Source organism: Drosophila grimshawi, unplaced genomic scaffold, assembly GCF_018153295.1.
Source record: "Drosophila grimshawi isolate 15287-2541.00 unplaced genomic scaffold, ASM1815329v1 contig_545, whole genome shotgun sequence".
Taxonomy (NCBI): Eukaryota; Metazoa; Arthropoda; class Insecta; order Diptera; family Drosophilidae; genus Drosophila; species Drosophila grimshawi.
The window spans coordinates 190,602-210,261 of record NW_025063357.1 but is presented as its reverse complement, the minus strand read 5'-3'; the positions used below and the strand labels follow the sequence as shown (position 1 = coordinate 210,261).

The window sequence follows — 19,660 nt, the reverse complement described above, 5'->3', positions numbered from 1 at the left end:
ACAAACGTCACTTCTGTTTTACAAACTTCTAATTATATTATCTAACTAAAAGGGATTGCACACGTCCCAAAAATATCTTACTTCAACATATCGATATCATTATCGATTGATATCGATAATGCGATCATCAGCTTGGAGGAGATGAGTTCAGACCGCAATGAATTAAATTTAGCTTTGTCTGCTACACTTTTCTCTATGTAGGGGTAGAGTGAGTAAATCTTTTATTTTTGTCTTGGTCGAAATCGCACACGATTAATGCCATAATTTAAAGTGGGAATTAATGAATACGGCGAGCCTCATGGTCGGATCCCTCTATGCTCTATGCAGGACTGAACGGTGAGATCTTCTTTATGGCCATCGATTAGGCGCAGCGAGAGGAAGTGCTCTCCAATGCTGGACAGAGGCCGACCAATACCCATTGGTTACCCATTCGCACTGTCGAATCGGGTTACAATTGTAACCCCGCGTCGCAGTCGGGTGTCCATATCTCTGAGCCAATTGACAGTGCCGAACAGCTGCTTTGGTATTGCCGGGCGTGACTCGGTCGACGGGTGCCCCGATGCTCGTTTGTATGGGTGCTCGATCGAATTGTGGGGATCTCTTGCAACAGTAAAAATGAGCTACGATTGTTTATATGTTGTGCAGCCGACGAAGTTTGCGATCGTGTGTGATGCTGGTTCATTGGTGTCATGGCTTTATACCTGTATTCCTCCATGCTCCAGCCTTTTGGAATCAGATAGCACTTTTCTACTATTATTTAATTGAGGTTTTTTGCCATAGAATTTTTTAGCATTCTCATTTATTTCAGTTCATCGTAGCTTGACATTTATTTTAGTTTAGTTAGTTGTTGCCTGATATTTGGTTAGTCCCGACTACAGCTTAAGTGGTAATTCATTTTTAAATAGCACACATATGTATTTTATTCAATTGGAAATGGTAAATGTGCCTAGCTAAATGACTAACTAACTAAAAAAAAATATTTGTGTTTTCTGTGTATTATGTTTTTTTTTTTTTTTAACTATTATAAAAGGATCAAAAGATCATCACGCGACTCATTTGCAAGTGCATCAAAAATAATCAAATACTTTGAATCAGAATTATGTTAACAATTATTAAATGGAAAAAGAATTTTGGGTCTTAAATTAGGTGCTGGCTCAAACTACTACGCTGTAAAATGGGTTTCTCTTTTTAAATAACTCCTATAAACTCGAGACTTAACGCACGTATATTATATATAATTAGTTTTTGTGTTTTGTGTGTGTGTCTGTGTGTGGGTAACCAAGAGGAAATACAATTTGTTTCAGTTCCAACGATATTTGCTGCTGCTACTCCCTTTTCTTATCGACATATAATCCTTGTATATATATAATTAAAATATAGTTTCTGATTCCTGCTTCTTATTGATAAACATATATATTTTCAAATAATCCCATCATCATCCATCCCTCCTCACATCGACGGCAGATCGAAGGGTATATGCTCTAAGAAATTAGCCGGAAACTGACCCTGCCGTCCGTCAACCTCGCCGAATAGCCAATCCTCATTGATGCGACAAAGCACGTTGACCAGCTGGTTTTCCTGTTGAATAATATTAATTTAATTTATGTCCATTACATGAAAATTTGATCTTATCGTACCCTTAAGGGCAGATCTCCCTGAACCTCGCCGGGGAAATTATAAAGGCAGCGCGCAGTGTTCAACCGTTGTTGTTGTTGGGTTGGTTGCTGTTGCCCCTGAGTTGCATCATTCGTTGCACAGCCGCTTAATGGCACCTTGGTTTCCACATAATTAACGGGGAAGAGGCCCTCACAGCCGGAGCGTGTACGTCCGCGATACCATTCCGGAGTGGGCTGTTCCAGCAAATAAATCTTTTCGTTCTCCTAAAGAAATAATAATTATTAAGGTTTCAACTCCTAAGAGTAATGTGTGTTAAGCTCACTCTGAAATTTAGATCATCCTCCTCGACGCCATCAAAATCGTAGAGTGCAATGGCATATGGCAGATGCTCCTCCTCGACATAACCAGAGCTGCCGTTGCCCAACGCCAGAGCATCCACCTTGCCCGAGATCACGTCCAGCAGTGAGATGTGCCCAGTAGCAGCTGCCACTGCAGAAAGTGGCGGAGGAGCACAACTAGGCATTGGCGGCGAAGGTGGACAGGGCGGTTGAGTGCTGCCGGCATAACCAAATCGTGGCGGCTGGCCAATGAATGGTGGCGGCTTTGGTGCTTTAGGCTTCTGCGATATCTTCGGCTTGATGATGGTGGGCATCGTCAGCGATTGAGCGGGCGGCAACAGACTCCGGCCATTGCACAGGGGATTATCTGAGCTACGCGTTGCTTGGTGTTGCACTAGATGTTGTGGCTGCAACTGGCGCACCGGTGCAGCACCAAAACTATCAACGACGCCGTTGCTATAGATGCCGCTGCTGCTGTTGTCCACCGCCTCCCAAGGATCAGCGACGAGGGGACTCTGTGTCGCTGGACGCGATCGTGCATTATAATCATCCTCGAAGCCGCTCTCCGGCTGCGAAACGCTGCCATTATTGGGTGAACTGAAATTGCTATCGGAGCTGAAGCTATCGACGCTGACGCAATCGCTGTTCGATTTCTGGGTGAAGGTCGGCGACGAAGGCGGCGAATCGAAGCTGATCAGCTGTGCGTCCATCTCACGCTGATTGTTGAGGCTGGTGCTCGATGCTTTCGTTGCCGTCGTCGTTGCTGTCATCGTCGTCGTTGTACTCGCTGTATTCCATGCTGCATTCCAATCGTATGTGTTTGAGTTTGTTGTGTAGCTGTTGCTGCTGCTGTTGGAAGCGGTTGCAGTTCCAGCTGTTCCAATGCCGCTGCTCAGGCCGTAGACACGATTTTGTGCTGCGGCCTTGGAAGCAGCAGCCGTTGAAGTTGCCGTAGTTGTTTTTTTGCGATGGAATATGTTGCTAATGATGCCACCGCCCACACCACCACCTCCACCACCCCCGGCATTGCCTGTGCTTAAGCTAGCCAGCTTGCGCCCATTGACTTGCACTTTGGGCGGTGGCGGTCGCGGCGGCGGCATTTTCTTGAAGTTGTTGTTGCCAGCAGCAGTAAAAGAGGGAATGCCACTGTCGAAAGGTGCATCATTCCAGTTGGTGGCTGGCGTATAGCGCGCCTGGGGAAATTTACGGGTTATGCCGCTCCCACCTTCCACATCAAAGAAACCATTGTTGTTGCTGCTGTTGCTGGCCGATCGCTTATGGAGAACTTGTTGCTGTTGTGGCTGCTGCATGTGACCCTTCGGTGGCGGTGGCAGCTTAATGCTCAGCTTCTGTAGCCCACCATTAGTTGATTGCTGCTGCTGCAGCTGTTGCTGTTGCAGTTGCAGACGCAACTGCTCCAGACTCGCATTCGCTCCGGCCGCAGCGCTTTGTCCACGTGATCCCGGCGGTGCTGGTGCGGGTCTCGACGGTATGGTCATGCTGCCTGCAATTACAAAATTGGCAGGAAAAAAAAAAAACAATGAGTGAAACCATCTTCAAATAAACAAAAAAAAAAAAAGGATAAAGGTGTGAGAATGTGGCTCTGGCCGTAGCTAGAATCGATCCACCTCCAAAAACCCAGGCCGACATTATCAATCGACTAACAGTACTAAGCAAAGACTAGTCTATATGAATGTTTTAAAAATGTATATTTCAAGTTACAAATTCCATTTTTTGTTTGTATGCTGAAACCGTTAAAAGTGATTAAAAACGGTAGAAAAAGTTGTGCCAAAGTATATCCGTGACAGAAAGAAGCATCTCAAATCTCATAGAGTATATGTATATACAGTGTCTCACAGCTCATCAGGGACAGTGCCTAGCAACAATTTTAATTGCCTGCCATAAACTAATTGTACAATATTTTTCAAAAATTCCAAAGACCGATGCTAGGTACATATGTTAACCACCATAATGAATAATGAATATAATAAAGTGGAGTTTCCCCACCGGCTAGGCCGGGCTATGTAAAAAAGTACCTTAATTTATGGCCACATATTATTTGGAGCAGGGGCGTTATGGACACCTGGTTGCCATAAAACCAGGTTGACTATTTTCGGTATAAATATACCAATCCTTCGTAGTCAGTTTAGTTATATCCTGCATCTCGGGTGCAACCAGCCAACAAGGACTATGGACAAACGGACTACCATTGAACAACGGAATCTCATCCTGGAACACTTCAAGAACGGATATTCACATCGTTAAATAGCTGAAATGGTAAATCTAAGCAAATCAACTGTATTCAACACCATTCGGCGCTTCGTCGACGAAAATCGGATAGAGGACAAGGGCAGAAAGGCACCAAACAAGATTTTCACCTAACAGGAGGAGCGGAGGATCATCAGGAAAATAAGGGAAAATCCCAAGTTATCGGCTCCAAAACTGACTCAGCAGGTGCAGGATGAAATAGGGAAAAAGTGCAGTGTGGAAACTGTGCGCCGGGTTCTCCGCAACCATGACTTTAATGCCCGAGTACCACGGAAGAAGCCCTTTATAAGCGCAAAAAATAATGGGACTAGGATGACATTCGTCAAAATCCACTTGGACAAGGATTTGGAGTTCTGGAACAAATTCATACTTGAAGATGAGCCCAAATTCAACATTTTTGGCTTAGACGGACGGAATTATGTGTGGCGACAGTCCAATACTAAATCCCAAAATCCTAAAGGCAACAGTCAAGCACGGCGGAGGAAGTGTCATGGTATGGGCATCTATCTCGGAAACCGGCGTCGGAAAATCGTGGATTATTGAAACAACAATGGACAAGAATGTGTATCTCAATATATTAAAGGAAAATTTAGTTCAAAGTGCCGAGAGGCTAGGAATCCGACGTACTTTCCGGTTCTACCAGGACCACGAGCAGGACAACAACCAAGCATAAGTCCGGATTAGTACAGTTCTGGCTTATCTGGTAATTCCACCGGCCCAGTCTCCAGATTTAAATGTTATTTAAAATTTGTGGACTCTGCTGGAAAATAACATCCGGAATCACAGATCCGATGTCAAGAATGCTCTGCTGGATGAGTGGAGCAAAATCAGTCCAGAAACTACCCGGAAGCTGGTATCTTCCATGAATAATAAGCTAAGGGGAGTTATTAAGGCTAAAGGATATCACACTAAGCCTTAACATCCTTATTTAAGTTTTTATACGCCAAATATGTTACTTTTCTAAGACTGTCCCAAATAAACTTTGACATGTATTTTGGATATGTTTTTGTTTTCGTTTTTTGTTTCTTTGTTTAAACCTTATAGCACTTTAAATTTTTCGCTAGACACTGTCCCTGATGAGCTGTGAGACACTGTATATTCCTGATCAGTATCAAGAGTCAAATCGTCTCAGCCATGTCCGTCTGAACAAGCCGATTTCAGAGACTATAAAAACTACATAAGTTACGCGAATATCGATACAAATCGATTTCCCTTAGCACTATAACTCACAATCCTTTCATTTTATATATACCTTGACATATACTGTATATGTATACATATAATGTGCAAGTTTCATTACGATTTTTTTGCGAAAACGTATTTTCATATTAAGCAAACTATTATCAGCAAGCCTACTACTATGATGCAAAAGCTGAGTTGAGTGTATCTGTTCGTCAAACTGCCTCGCCCAGAGCTTTCTAAATTTGATAATATTGTAAAATTAATTTAAGTAAATAGTCAATTGAATAACTGATTTGTAGTCCTTGATTTATTTGATAAGAGGGTTGCTTTCAATATTCTTATTGCCTCAAAGAGATGCAAGTCAATGCCATATGGACTCTGAACTTACAAGTAAACATCACAAAAAACGAATGCGCCTATTTTAAAATGACAATTAATTAGATTAATTTCCTTCAACATGTTCAACATATGTATGAATATTTAATTAAAAGTTTAGGATTATTTTAAGCAGATAGAAAACGACTCTGACTATTCCATAAAGTATATATACATATTATTTATCAGTGATCACTTTAAGAGCTAGTAGCTTCATTTTCAATTTCAATATTATAGAATCTATTGATATATATATTTATGACTATCAAAATAAATATTAGTCATATTTATGTATAAAGTACACACATTTTTAGCTTTTCAAAAATATTTATATTTTCATACATATTTTCCCCACTAATGTGTAATGTTGCTTAATTAATGATATTAACTATTTATTATGGAATTAATTTGAGTTATCTTTAAATTATAAGCACTGCGGTTGTTATTAAATATGTTATTAACAAAAATTTATTAAAACAGTTTTATATTTCTTTGCAAACCCATTTCTCAGTAGAAAGTGAAACAGTTGAAAATCACTTGAAAACAATGTGTAAAATCAAAACTCAGCAAAAATGTTGCTCAATAATTCGAATCGAGTTGTGTAACTAATAAATATTTATATTAAATACTTTTCTAGGTCACGATGCGTAGACTGGTTGATCTACACTAAATTTAGTAGACAATTGAATGCAAATAAATAGACATCATCAATGAAAGCACATATCGCAAAAAATGAAAGCACAAAAAAAAAAACAGGAAAACAATAAATGCGAATCGCAAACAATTAGAAAAACAAATGCAAATTGATCAATCCACAACTCTGAGTGATAATTTGCTGTTTTTACTGCTGCTTTTTATAATACAAAACAATCATTTACACATTTGTTTGGGTTTTACGTCATCGCATTGCGAATTGAGTGGAGGAATCCTCGCAGACGCCCACCAAAGACTGCACATTAAATAAAATAAATCGCATAAGCAACGGAAAATTGTAATATTTGATAACATTCATCCAAATTCAAGAGACACAAATGGGAAAAACGGGGTGGCATCTACTGGAATGACATTCTGAGTAATCACGACCGTATTTTAGTGACCGGTACTTCCTGGAACGGTTTTACGCATCGAATATACAATATATATTTAAGTGATTGTAACGAACACCAACAACATATAATTCATATTTAAGCGCCACGATAAGCGAGACTCGCACAAATAACTCTTATCACATTTCTGTGTGTGTATGGATTGGATTGACACGCAGGTATTCGGTATAGCTGCGGAAGAAAAAATATTCCTCCAAATAATCAAATTAAGGGAAAATACAACCATAAAGACCGTGTAGCGTAAAGAGTTTCTAATTGTGTCTCTTCAAAATAATATTTGCCAAAAATTTACTTCATTGGTATTGAGTCGGCAAAGTAAAGAAAAAAAAGTGTATTTTTATTATTTTCTTGTTATTTCTGTGACGTTTTTTTTTTGTATTCATTTTTTTAACATTTTTTGTTTTTGTAGTATTATGTTTTATTATTAATTAATGTCGACTAATATCAGTCCAGATTATTATAATAAATAAAACTTTATTAAGTTAAATAAAAACAATATTAATAAAATAATAATATTTATGCTTATTAAATTTAAATGTCAGGTATTTAATTGCTTCTAACATATTGAGAGTTTGGCGGTGGTTGGCAGCCTTCTAATTATTGAATAATTATTCATTATATATCAGCTCAAAGATATTGAAATCTGGCAGGACATACAATGATGACAATTAGGCTGTCCTCAAACCACTTCCGATAAAAATGCTTTTTTTTTAACAGGCACTGTATGCGTTTCATCTGCCATACGATGATTATTGACCTACAACTGACAGCAACGTCGTCATCGTCAACGTCAACAGTTGTGAATTCCCCAACGCATTGACAAATCGTCCGCCCCGTTGCAAATATTGCTATACGTATATATATATATATAGTATATAGTTGTGGTGCTTATTTAGAATGTATAGCCAAGGTATTTGATTGTGACACATTTGTTGTCGTTGTTTGCTTTTGCTTCGTGCTTGCTGTAATGCATCTGCCACGATTTTCTATGCCACACTTTGCATATGAACCTGCCGTTGCTGACTCCAAGCTGATTTGTGTCTGGCAAGTGGACACTTGACATATACCACAGCATTGCTGCAATGCGTTGAACAACCCAATTCAAAGTGGCAATATGGCATCGAAAAATAGAAAACTACTCAAAATCTTTTATTGTTCATTGACGAATCAGTCTTCTGCATTATCAGTTTTCTGAATTGTGATATCTAAGCTAGGATCTAATGTGAAATCTAATATACTTACAGCAATATCTTGGTTAAAAGTATTTCCCGACTTTAAGAAGTCGTCAAAGAAGAGAGGAAGGCTCCTCTAAATATTTTGAATAATATTTGTCAATTGGCCGACAACTGAAAAAATAACAAATAATTTATGGGCGAAAGTGTTTTTTTTTTAAGTGGAAATTTCCCCAGTTAATATTTGAACCATATGCGCCAATTGTTTCATTAGTTTTATAGGCAACTGAGATGATAGGAATAATTTTTGGGCACAATTAATTATTATTAAAAATGTTATAAATATAATTATTATTACCGATGACAAAGAGAAATTATCCAGTTATTATTTGTTTTTTTATTAATTAAATTTATAACAAAAATTATTCAATCCACTTTAAGACAAGTTATAGAAGAAAACACTTGAAAACTTCTCGCCTGGTTAAGTGTACGAAATGTATGTATATGTACACATATATCCAGTTTAGTCACGTTCAATTTGCATAAGCTATATGTATACAATAAACTAGATACCTTTCTTTCCAAAACTTTCATTTTAAAAATTTTCATGCAAAAATCATGTAAGACTTGGACAGATGTATACACAAAAGCGAATACCGTTTCCATTATCACAACCACACAATAAACTTATATATGCTTGAAATGTTTTTTTTTTCGAGTGAACACATTTTATAGCAACCAATTTTTTTGTTGTTAAAAATAAAGGGTATCAAAAGAGAGAAATGATCAATATTTTAGTGGCACAAATCGCAAACACGTTTCACGCTACAAAACAACTAACAGAACAATCTAATTAAAGTCACCTTCTGAAGGGTAGAGTCTAAAAATGTGCATATGTGTGGATGGTATGAGGGTGGGTGGTGGGTGATTGCGCCCAATTCACATAAGCTGCACTTGATTCAGATGCATTTGGGTTTTTGGCTTTTCCTGCTAATTAAATCAATGTTATTGTGTGGTTCGGAACGATTTCCACATATGGCCTGTGTTGGCATTTAAACTATACGATTGCTCTCCGCCCCCGTTCCACCCTTGCGTCATAGCAGATTTATGTAATGTAAGTATATTCTCTCATTTGGTTTCGCTTTAAATTTTCAAACTGGCTGCCCAACAAAATAAAAGCTTTTACGTCAGTTGCATAAAAGCACAAATTGTTGTTGTTGTTGAGGAAATTTAGAGAATGCTACTAAAGGAACTATTTGTAGTATAGTAATATAGTATGTGCTATCTATGTACGTTATATCTTTCTGGTTAAATCATTAATTTGTAGATATCATAGAAATATTAAATATACCAAAGATATTTATTTATTTATTTAAGACCATGATTTGCATTAAGTCCCTTAATTTTATTATTTTAATTTCGCCTGGAAAATACACTTGCGATCAGGCAAATTAATGTAACCAACATACCTTAGCTTTTTGCTTTTTTCAATTAAAGATTTTATTTTAATAACTTTCAACAAATCTCAAATCGATGTAGTTATTTAAGAATGTTTCAGTTTAATATAACTAAATTTCCCATATATGATATCTAGATATGATGTCATCACAATCAATTTTGGTTAGACAAGTTTGGGTGTCATTGACTTTTTTATTTGGTTTTTAGTAAAAATAAATTGATAAAAAAAAAAACCTTAAATTTGCATATGTCCCTGAACGATTTTTTGCTCAGTAAAATAAAAATGAAACAAGTACTCAGTTTATGTTAATTCAATGGGCGTTAAAGTTATATTCTTTATACATTGACTACACTGTAATAGGCAAACTAACTAGCATAGAATTGTCGCCCTTGTTCACCCAAATTCATAATTTACACACCTATGTACAAAGCCTATGTAAATATATATGAATCTATGTATGTAGAGGTAGTGTTGAAAGGCTTAATGAATTGCTAATGTCAGAACTGGGCGTGTTATGTATAATGCTGATTGTCCCGTTTTTTATGAGTGTTGCACATTAAATTGCTGCCGTACTGTAACCGGTTAAAGCTGACATTATTATAATCAGTATAATAGCTTTTTCTTTTGTCGAATAAAATAAATAAATAAAAAGGCATAAATAAAGGGAAGTATTGTAGCTGTATTTTTTCTAAAGAAACACCCGAAAAATCCATCTAAAAATCAGTTTATATCTTTGACTCACTATTGCCTCTAAGTTTAGTTAGTTCGAGTATGTCTTATATACAAATTAAATCATATATCCTATGGATAAAATCATATATCCTATATATATCATATGTCCTTCGGCCAACAATCCACAATCAATCAATAAGTGAGGACAAAGGGTTTTATTCTTTTAGATAAGTTCAGATAATACTTTAAAAATTAATTAATACCTATATGGAATCGCGCAGGCAATACGCAGCTCAGGCAATGATTCGCTATATTTTTAAAATCTGTGCACTAAGACAACGTGGAACTATTGTGCCTCTTCCTTATAAATGAGTTATTGTTCAATATCTAGTTCAAGCCCAATCAAATTGAAGAATGCAATGATTGATCGAACAGTTCTCTTTTTATTAGCATTAATGGTGAAGGCTCCTAGCTGAAAGAATCTGAGTCTGCTTATTGCCGGAAATTCCCAGAATGTATTCTGAAGTCTAGTCATTTTCCACGAAGTGTATACGCGCGGCAAATTCCATATTTTTAAGCCTGTACATCCAGCAATGTCCTACCAAGCAGACTGTTATTATCAGAAGAAAGTTTTTTCCTCTCACGTTCAATTCGTTACAATAGCTCACTAACTGACTGTCACTGTGAGAATCTTTCCAGTGTCTCTCAGTCTCACTCGCCTACAAACATACATAGGCACATTAACATGTTTAAGTGTGTACACACATACATATGTCTGGTACATACATACATGTCTATCAATCAAGAGACGGAGGCGTCAACTTTTACAGTTACTCATGAGCTTGACCACGCGCTTTGCAAGCTCTTATGAACAATAAGAAAAGCAGAACAGCATTTGAACAAAAGAAAGTGATTTTCTAGCCAGATACGAGACACATACACTCACAAATAGCATTGCAGGTATGAGTGTGTGTGTGTGCCATCTCCGCATGCGATAGCAAAGTGAGAGCGAATCAGACCAACAATGATAAAGTTCATGAAAATTATCACTAACACATGCATGCATTACACACATACTCTTAAGTGAATAGATGTAATTGTTTTGTTAAATATACTGCATTTGTAAGATTCATTTTAATTTATTGTATTCGCTTGCTTTTATTTGCATTTCGAAGTGTTTTGCTACACACAATTCGACAATTCGTTAATTCATCAATTGGTAAAAACGAATTGAATATATATATATATACATATATACATGTATGTGTATGTGTATGTATTTATCTGCCTGTATGTATGCATAAAAAAATCGACAACAACACAAGAAATGATTACGTCCTTAAGATTTTAATTTTATTTGATAAACCAGTAAAAACAAAAAAAAAAAAAAAACATGTAAATCAAATAGGCAGGCAAATTTAAAAGTATGTGCATATAATTAAGTTATGCAAATTTTATAAAATGGTTGTACGAAATTTAAATTTAAGAAAATAAACTAGTATTTTTTTGCCTTTAAGTATCAATCTCTTAAAATTTAAATAATTCTACTTATGAAAGGAAGCGATTTAATCTTTAAGCCATAAGTAAAGATTAAAGAAAGTGATTTTCGAAATATAGTCATTACGCTTAAATTATTTCTATTTATATTAAATTGACAGCAAATCGCTGCTTGGTTCGTGGCATATAGAACAGATTGTAGGCTTCAGTATATTTATATGTTCTCATACATACATAATTTGCCTATATACATATGTCTGCATTCATAATTGCGTTAATTAAACGCAATTCGGTTCACAATTCAAAATATATAATCAATTTAAATGGAGAACAACAATAACAAGGAAACGCCGCAATTTTTGCCAGTTCAAAGAACGTGTTCCACGACAAGGAAGGCGGGAATTTCAGTTAAAGAAAGAAAAGTTCATTCGATTTAGAGGGTGGCAAACTGAGCTTTAAGCACTTGGGAGCTTTATGCTTAGTTGGACTTTGAGGTTAGTGTCTCTTAATTACACTAATAAGGAGCTCAGCAGAGCGAACGTGAATCATATACATTTTTTGATATCTTTACAGCTAAATAAACCGTTGAATATCAAAACTCTCTGTGTGGACACAACTTGAAATAATAAAACTTTTGCAAATTTTGTTTGCGCAATGTTCAAATATTTGCACAACACACGTAAAAAATAGTTAAAATTGAAACGTGCAGAAACACGTCACTCGTTTCTGTCTTTTTCTTTTCAATCTCTATTTCTGCCTTTTGCCTTATGCGGCTAGTTTAACACGAGCTTAAACCACACACTAATACAAACGCATAAACATATAAACTCGTATGACACATACACGTGTATGCTGTGTGTGATCGTTATGCGAAGGCGTGCGAAGCAAATGGAATAATCAATATGACTTACTCATCACAAGCAATAAAAAGTGAGAAAGATCAAATACAAAACATAAAACATAAGGAAAAACAGATTTTCATACAATATGTTAATATGAGATATTATAATTTGAACCTCAACACAATCTAGAAAAGGTGATCAAATTTAAACACAATTAGTTTATATGTCGGCATATACATATTTGATATTTATTTAAATGCATTTTAGTTTCTTAGCATTGCAAGTGTAAAAAGTTCGTTGCTCCGAGCACGAAAAAGAATTAATTGCTCACCTGCTTCCACGAAATTAATAAAAAAAAAACCTTGCGTAAAATTTATAACGAAAAAGAGATAATCGACGTCAAAAGAATGTCTGCTTAAAATGCACGTTCAGTAGTGCAGTAAATAATTGTAAATATTTGCATATACATATAAGAGCGGACATTCATCAGTTGTACTCAGCATTGCACATAATTTCGAGATCTAGGTCAAAGTTGAACAATTAATGCTTAAATCACGCACAGATCTGTGAGCTTTTACGCATTGTGACTGCACATTTTCAATGTTCTTAATTTAATTTTTGCATCATTGCCATGAGCTGTTTAATTTATTCCAGTTTCATGGATATTGATACTCCTGTGCAAAAAGTACTCAAGCCCCAAAGCTTTGCTGTGCAGAGTTTCTATTTTATTTTTGGTGGTGCCCTGGTTTTTTTAAAATTCAACTGATATGTATTTACACTTTGTCGCTTCCTGTTTTGAGCAGAGACGTTGCTATCTACAAGAAGACGCGTGCAACACAATAAGCATTGCTTAATAATTACACAGAGAAACTTATCAATGGCTGGAAAACGAGTATCGCTTCAAACTGAGAATGGCCTCAAGGCGACAAGCAACGAGTAAACTCAGTGAATTGGAAAGTAAGCACCAGATGACCGACGAAAACGGACAGGGACAGACAAACAACATCTGTTGCGCCTGAAAGTGAGCAAAATGAAACCGAAATGGGAAAATAATGAAAACAAGCATTGCCAAATTGTGAAAAAAAAAACAATTTAATAAATAAACATGCAAAGTGTGTATCACAATTCTTATCTTATATATCTATTAACTTACTAAGCCACAAAACAAATAGAGGCGCAACGCATTATGCAATTGTACCCATTGTTGTACAATATTTTAACTCACATACACACACATATATTTAATTAAATATTATTTTCTTGGTGTGTGTAATATATGTATGTATATATTCAAGCGTAGCCGACCTTGATGGCATTTTTATCAAGCGAAGAAGAAGATGAGAAAAGCGCGCCTAACAAGTGGGAAAATATTTTGATTTTGTGGCTAATGGCAATTGTTAATTATTGTGAAGATGAGTTTTTTTTTGTTGGCTACTAAAAGCGCCGCTGATAACGCTAGCAGGTAACTAACCTTTAGCTGAAATTTTTATATTTTTTTTTGCCTTTGAGCGCAACGGCTTTTTTGTAGATGTGGTTGTTGATTTTGATTTGATGGCTGATGCGCTCCAAAAGTGTTGCGGGTTGACAGCAACAAGCGTCAAAGACTAGGCCCAAGACCAGGCCAGGCCAAAATGACTAATACTCGCCACACACAAACACAGAATCGTTAAGGTTTTTTTTTTTGCCGCGCTTGTTTCACTAAAACTAGCCAGAATGTGATCGTGTGTGTGTGTGCGTCTGTCACAAAAACAACAACACACAACATCGACAACAATAAAACACGAAAAACACAGCTGCAATAATTGCAGCTGCTACACAGTCGATGGCGGCACTTTCTGATCGATATTCCGCACTTTACACAAGCACTAAGAATTATTAACGTATATTACAATACAATAATTGTTAAATACTTTTGTACAATAAATTTCGTTTTATTTTTTTACAGCAAAACTGCGCCACGACTTGGCGTTATTACTATTCGTTTTCGCTCGTTTCAATAATCTGCTGACACAGAGTTGTGCCTGCTTCTTGGAGATGTGCCTGGCAACTGTCGAGCTCAAAATATCGATAGGCAAAAAGCATGCTTTCGATAGAATCAAATGTTTGCTTAAAAATATATTAAAATTTCCACAATATTCCGTTGAAATTTTGATTTTATATTTTTAGATTTAAACATCCCATTATGCTATGGTGAAAAAACACTTAGCCTTGTTATTATAACAACGCAATTTCAAAATTTCGTGTGGCTGGTCACACTGTCTCCGATTCGATCAGCTGTTTCTTGGCAGCCATAAACAAAAACAACACGATTACCACAAAATCCAAACAAAAGCAATCAAAACGGTGAAAAAGTTAATATTAGTTAATTTATTAAGGCTGGGCCTGTTGCTACGTTTATATAGTATGGCCTGGCGTTCAGTGGGCACTAGCAATGCGGATCTCATACGTCAGCTGCGAGGTAAGCGCATCCAACAAGTATTTAAATGCTTCAGTGTATTTTTATTCAGTATATTTGTGTATGTATTAAATAGATTACGGCGTAATTGCAACGGAGGCGGTGGCAGATGCAATGACGGCTACAGATCGCAAGCACTACTCGCCTCGTAACCCGTATATGGATGCACCGCAACCAATCGGCGGCAGCGTCACTATCAGCGCTCCTCATATGGTAATTATGCATTCCACAAAATATTTAAGTTTTTATTTAATATTAACTCATCTCTTGTGGACTTTCACAGCACGCCTTCGCCTTGGAATATCTACGCGATCAGCTAAAGCCCGGCGCCCATGTGCTCGATGTGGGTTCCGGCTCAGGCTATTTAACCGCCTGCTTCTATCGGTATATAAAAGCCAAGGGAGAGAATGAGAATACTCGCATCGTTGGCATTGAACATCAGGTCTCGCTGGTGCAACTGAGCAAATCCAATCTAAATGCGGATGATAGCAGCATGCTCAACTCGGGCCAAATGTTGATTGTTGAGGGCGATGGTCGGCTGGGACATGCTGCACTCGCTCCATATGATGCCATACACGTAGGCGCAGCTGCACCCGAGACACCGAACGAATTATTGAATCAACTGGCCCGAGGAGGACGCCTCATTGTGCCCGTTGGCCCGGAGGGTGGTACACAGTATATGCAGCAGGTGGGAGGCTCACAATCAAAAGCGAATATTCATATTACTATTATTAATTAATTGCAGTACGATAAGGATGCCAGTGGAAAGGTGCAGATGACCCGTCTCATGGGCGTCATGTATGTGCCCCTTACGGATTTACGTTCTTGACTGCACAAGCTGGGATTTGGGCTTGCCATGCTGCCGCTTGGTTTTGTGCTATTTCAATTATGGACATACTATCGCTAGAACTATTTCCTCCTTATCGCAATAGTGGCTTGCCCTCAATATCAAATATTTCTTGTAATGCTTCCCATATTAAATTAACTTATGGAACCGAATTAATAAATGCAGGCGTATTAAATGTTAATTAAATTAAATTGAAACATTTGCATAGATTTAGATAACAGGATATCAACTGAGATCTTTACCTAGTACTGCTATAATTAATTAAATATTTAAAATGTAAATTAAGCTATTAAATTTTTTCAAATCGTTGCCTCGCACACGGCTTATCGTCGGCAACTATCGATTGAACTGTCGACAATTTCCATATATGCGACCATCTGCGATATTTTTTTTTATAATTTTGCTCCCAAAAATTTATCGAAGCGTCATCCAAAGAACAACAGGTAGCAATATGATATGAGCATGTCAACAAATGTAGGAAAGATTCGCCTAAAAAATTTGACCGACTTACAAAGGCCAGATAATGCTGAAACAGAAGCAATTGCAATATCCATTCAAATCGATGATAGAACTCCAGAGAAACAGCCAAAGGCGCGAAAAGTGCGCGCAGCGACAACCACAAGGAAAAAGAACAATGATGAAATTAAGAAGGAAAAAGTTGCTGTTAATAGCACTGATGTAAAGCGCACAGGAAAAAAGGAGCTACTACCAGGACAATTGCGCATAGACACCTTCTTTAAGAGTAGCTCCAAATGCAACAAAGTGGAACCAGCCCCAGTTCGCTCACCAGCAAAGCCAAAGCCTCACCGGACACCACGTAAGGGATGCAAGCGTCTGTTTATCGGGGATTCAAGCACAACAAAAGCAACGATCCAGATGGCAACAACTCCTTCAGACGCTGAGCATAAGAAGATGGCCACACGCAAGCGAACCCAGCCGCAGCGAAGTGCAAGGGCGAAATGCGCAACTCCTCCCAGTGACATCATTGATCTCTGCACCGATGATGAATCGGAATTTGAAAGAAAAGAAGAATCCTGTGAGCTTCAGCCCACAACACTTGGTGTGCTGGAGTCTCGGCAGCCGGAAGCGTTACCCGTGGTCACTGTACCCCATCACAATCTGTCGATGAAAATGGAAACCGATGCGCTCGCCAAGGAAAATATACCGAAAGGCAGGAAGCGCAAGCGTTGTCCGTCTTATAAGATAGTCGAGGATACGACATTCGTTGTGGATGGCTTTCAGTTTGGCAACATTCCGAATGCGACCCATTACTTTCTCAGTCACTATCACGCAGATCACTATGTGGGCCTAACTCGCAAATTTGCCCACCCGCTCTACATGAGCCCCATCACAGCAAGGCTGGTAGAGAAGTTTATACCCATAGACAGCCAGTTTGTCCACGAAATCGATGTGGATAAGTCCGTTGTAGTCAAGGACATTGAAGTCACCGCCATAGATGCCAATCAGTAAGTAGTATAACGCATCAATCTAGCTAATCTAAATGGTTCATTGCTTAATTTAATTATTTAACTATACTACAGCTGTCCGGGTGCCATAATGCTGCTCTTTAAATTTAGTACGGGCAAATGCATACTGCATACGGGCGATTTTCGGGCAAGCTTTGAAATGGAGTCTCTGCCCATCTTTTGGAATGAGCCGAATATTGATCTACTTTACCTGGACACCACATACTTGGCGAAAAATTATGATTTTTGTCATCAGTCCGATAGCATTTATAGCGCTTGCTCTTTGGTGCAGAAATTCCACGAGAAGAACGCCAGCAAGCGGATATTGCATGTGTGTGGCTCCTATTTGATTGGAAAGGAGAAGGTGTGGCTGGCTCTGGCCGAGGAGTTTGGCCTGCGCGTCTGGACGGAACCTCATCGCAGAAAGGCCATTGACTGCCTCAATTGGCCGGAACTGCAGCTGGTGCTGAGTGATGATCCGTTTGACGCGAATTTGCATGTCATCGGCATGGGAAAGATTAGTTATCCGGTAAACAAATTTCGTAGTTACGATGAATAAATCTCATTTAAATTTTAATATTCCTTCCCGCAGCAACTTGACCAGTACTTTAAGCAATTTGAGAGCCAATTTGATATGTTGCTGGGCATTCGTCCCAGTGGCTGGGAGAAGAACTCAAAGCCGTCTTATGGCAAACGGATCAGTGTGATCGGAGTGGAATACTCTGAACATTCCAGCTACAAGGAGCTCGAGCGTTTCGTACGTTTCCTCAAACCAACGAATGTGATCAGCACAGTTCCTGTGCAACCACGTGATCTCTGTGTGACCGCCACGGTGCCGACAAAGTGGTATAAATATAATGGCCATGGTGGCATGATCAGCACGAGCTATCAGCCGTCGATTTCAACGTTTCTGGAGAAGACGCAGCGCAAGATTCCGACAAGCTTTACTATGACATTAAGTCCAATAAAGGACGACAACATATCATCGTCTACTGACGGAGGTTAAGCACACGAGGCAGTTGTTTCAACGAAAAGAGCCCAACCAAAGGTTGCACTTGTTGCAGAGCAATCCGTCAGCAGACTTACATTTGATGCCTCAGATGATTTTCTCTCTTTCATATAGTTTTTTGTAACGCTAATAGGATTATTCGTGTTTTTATTATTATTGTGTAAATAGTGAGTTTATTGCAATCAATCGTTTCTCAAATCCAAATAGAAAAAATATATTATTGGATTCATTTAAGCAGACATTAAATTAAGAAATATATAATTATGCTTTGGCCAAATTTAAAGTAATTTTCCATTTTAATATACTTTACGCTTTTAAAAACTATTTGCATGTACAGCACAAATCGAGTTTACATTATTTTTTTTCCGCTCAATTAATAAACAGGGCTGTTTGAGAATCTTATCTGAAATCATTGATATTGTACATTGATATGTATTTATTTCTGATATGATATTTCTAATAAAGTTGTTAAATTGTTCAAATACAATTTAAGTTGTATGTCTTTATACATGCTCTGTATTTTTTAAGCCTTGCAGAGGGTATTGCTCAAATTTGCAACGTGTGAAGGAGATTTAGCCGTCCCGTTAAACTGTATATTTTCTTGATCATCATCCCTAGCGAAGTCAATATACCGTCGGTCTATTTCTGTACAAACAAGTCCACATGCTTTAAGGAAATTTGAATGAAACTTGGAAATATACATACAGTGACTTACAGTTCAAATAGAACAGCACCTAGCAAAAAATTTAAAGTGCTATAAGGTTTAACCAAAAAAACAAACGCAAAATGTTTAAACGCCAATTTGTTTTATGTCATATCACGTTTGAAAAGGGAACTTCAGTTTTTATTAAAATATGAATTAATTAACTAAATTTAGTCGAAACTTAAAACATATCCAAAATACATGTTACAGTTTTTTTGGAACAGTCTTGGAATAATAACATATTAGGTGTATAAAAACTTAAATAAGGTTATTAAAACTTAGTATGATATCCCTTAGCCTTAATAACTTCCCTTGACCTATTATTCATAGAAGATACCAGCTTCCGGGTAGTTTCTGGACTGATTTTGCTCCAGTCATCCAGCAGAGCATTTTTGAGATCGGATCTGTGATTCCGGATGTTATTTTCTAGCAGAGCCCACAAATTTTAAATAACATTTAAGTCTGGAGACTGGGCCTGTGGAATTATCATGTGGGGGCAGTTCCAGAAATGCCAGGACTGTACTAATCCGGACATATGCTTGGCTGTTGTCCTGGTCGTTGTCGTGGTAGAACCGGAAAGTACGTCGGATTCCTAGCTTCTTGGCAGTTTGGAGTAAATTTTCCTTTAATATATTGATACACACTCTTGTCC

The 19,660-nt window shown here is 37.7% G+C and overlaps 3 protein-coding genes across 4 annotated transcripts; 2 read left to right on the top strand and 1 right to left on the bottom strand.

The window, feature by feature from the left end:
* Window positions 1-779: 779 nt before the first annotated feature.
* Window positions 780-14,439, bottom strand: LOC6569956 (actin cytoskeleton-regulatory complex protein pan1). 2 transcript variants are annotated; one of them, XM_001996240.3, is made up of 4 exons: window positions 14,000-14,439; window positions 1,940-3,459; window positions 1,638-1,880; window positions 780-1,578 (listed from the first exon to the last, which is right to left on the bottom strand). In XM_001996240.3, the coding sequence occupies exons 2-4, from the start codon at window positions 3,452-3,454 to the stop codon at window positions 1,450-1,452; spliced, it is 1,887 nt and encodes a 628-aa protein (XP_001996276.1). In that variant the 5' UTR covers window positions 3,455-3,459; window positions 14,000-14,439; the 3' UTR covers window positions 780-1,449. The 2 variants fall into 2 exon arrangements, with proteins under 2 accessions (XP_001996276.1, XP_032597624.1); XM_032741733.1 differs by lacking the exon at window positions 14,000-14,439 and adding an exon at window positions 8,129-8,177.
* A 271-nt stretch (window positions 14,440-14,710) lies between these two features.
* On the top strand, window positions 14,711-16,021 carry LOC6569957 (protein-L-isoaspartate(D-aspartate) O-methyltransferase). Its single transcript, XM_001996241.2, has 4 exons — window positions 14,711-14,986; window positions 15,060-15,196; window positions 15,267-15,671; window positions 15,729-16,021. Exons 1-4 carry the CDS (start codon window positions 14,932-14,934, stop codon window positions 15,810-15,812), a joined length of 681 nt encoding a protein of 226 aa, XP_001996277.1. The 5' UTR covers window positions 14,711-14,931; the 3' UTR covers window positions 15,813-16,021.
* A 238-nt stretch (window positions 16,022-16,259) lies between these two features.
* Window positions 16,260-18,789, top strand: LOC6569958 (DNA cross-link repair protein SNM1). The gene is made up of 3 exons (XM_001996242.2): window positions 16,260-17,296; window positions 17,372-17,825; window positions 17,889-18,789. Exons 1-3 carry the CDS (start codon window positions 16,287-16,289, stop codon window positions 18,300-18,302), a joined length of 1,878 nt encoding a protein of 625 aa, XP_001996278.2. The 5' UTR covers window positions 16,260-16,286; the 3' UTR covers window positions 18,303-18,789.
* The last annotated feature ends 871 nt before the right edge of the window (window positions 18,790-19,660 follow it).

Excerpts from the sequence above, each read along its gene's own strand:
- LOC6569956 (XM_001996240.3), bottom strand. The coding sequence starts at position 3,454 with ATGACCATACCGTCGAGACCCGCACCAGCACCGCCGGGATCACGTGGA. Across the intron at positions 1,881-1,939 it reads AGGATGATCTAAATTTCAGA|GAGAACGAAAAGATTTATTT; the intron begins GTGAGCTTAACA and ends TTATTTCTTTAG. Across the intron at positions 1,579-1,637 it reads AGGGAGATCTGCCCTTAAGG|GAAAACCAGCTGGTCAACGT; the intron begins GTACGATAAGAT and ends ATTATTCAACAG.
- LOC6569957 (XM_001996241.2), top strand. The coding sequence starts at position 14,932 with ATGGCCTGGCGTTCAGTGGGCACTAGCAATGCGGATCTCATACGTCAG. Across the intron at positions 14,987-15,059 it reads TCTCATACGTCAGCTGCGAG|ATTACGGCGTAATTGCAACG; the intron begins GTAAGCGCATCC and ends TGTATTAAATAG. Across the intron at positions 15,672-15,728 it reads GTACACAGTATATGCAGCAG|TACGATAAGGATGCCAGTGG; the intron begins GTGGGAGGCTCA and ends AATTAATTGCAG.
- LOC6569958 (XM_001996242.2), top strand. The coding sequence starts at position 16,287 with ATGAGCATGTCAACAAATGTAGGAAAGATTCGCCTAAAAAATTTGACC. Across the intron at positions 17,297-17,371 it reads ACCGCCATAGATGCCAATCA|CTGTCCGGGTGCCATAATGC; the intron begins GTAAGTAGTATA and ends ACTATACTACAG. Across the intron at positions 17,826-17,888 it reads TGGGAAAGATTAGTTATCCG|CAACTTGACCAGTACTTTAA; the intron begins GTAAACAAATTT and ends TCCTTCCCGCAG.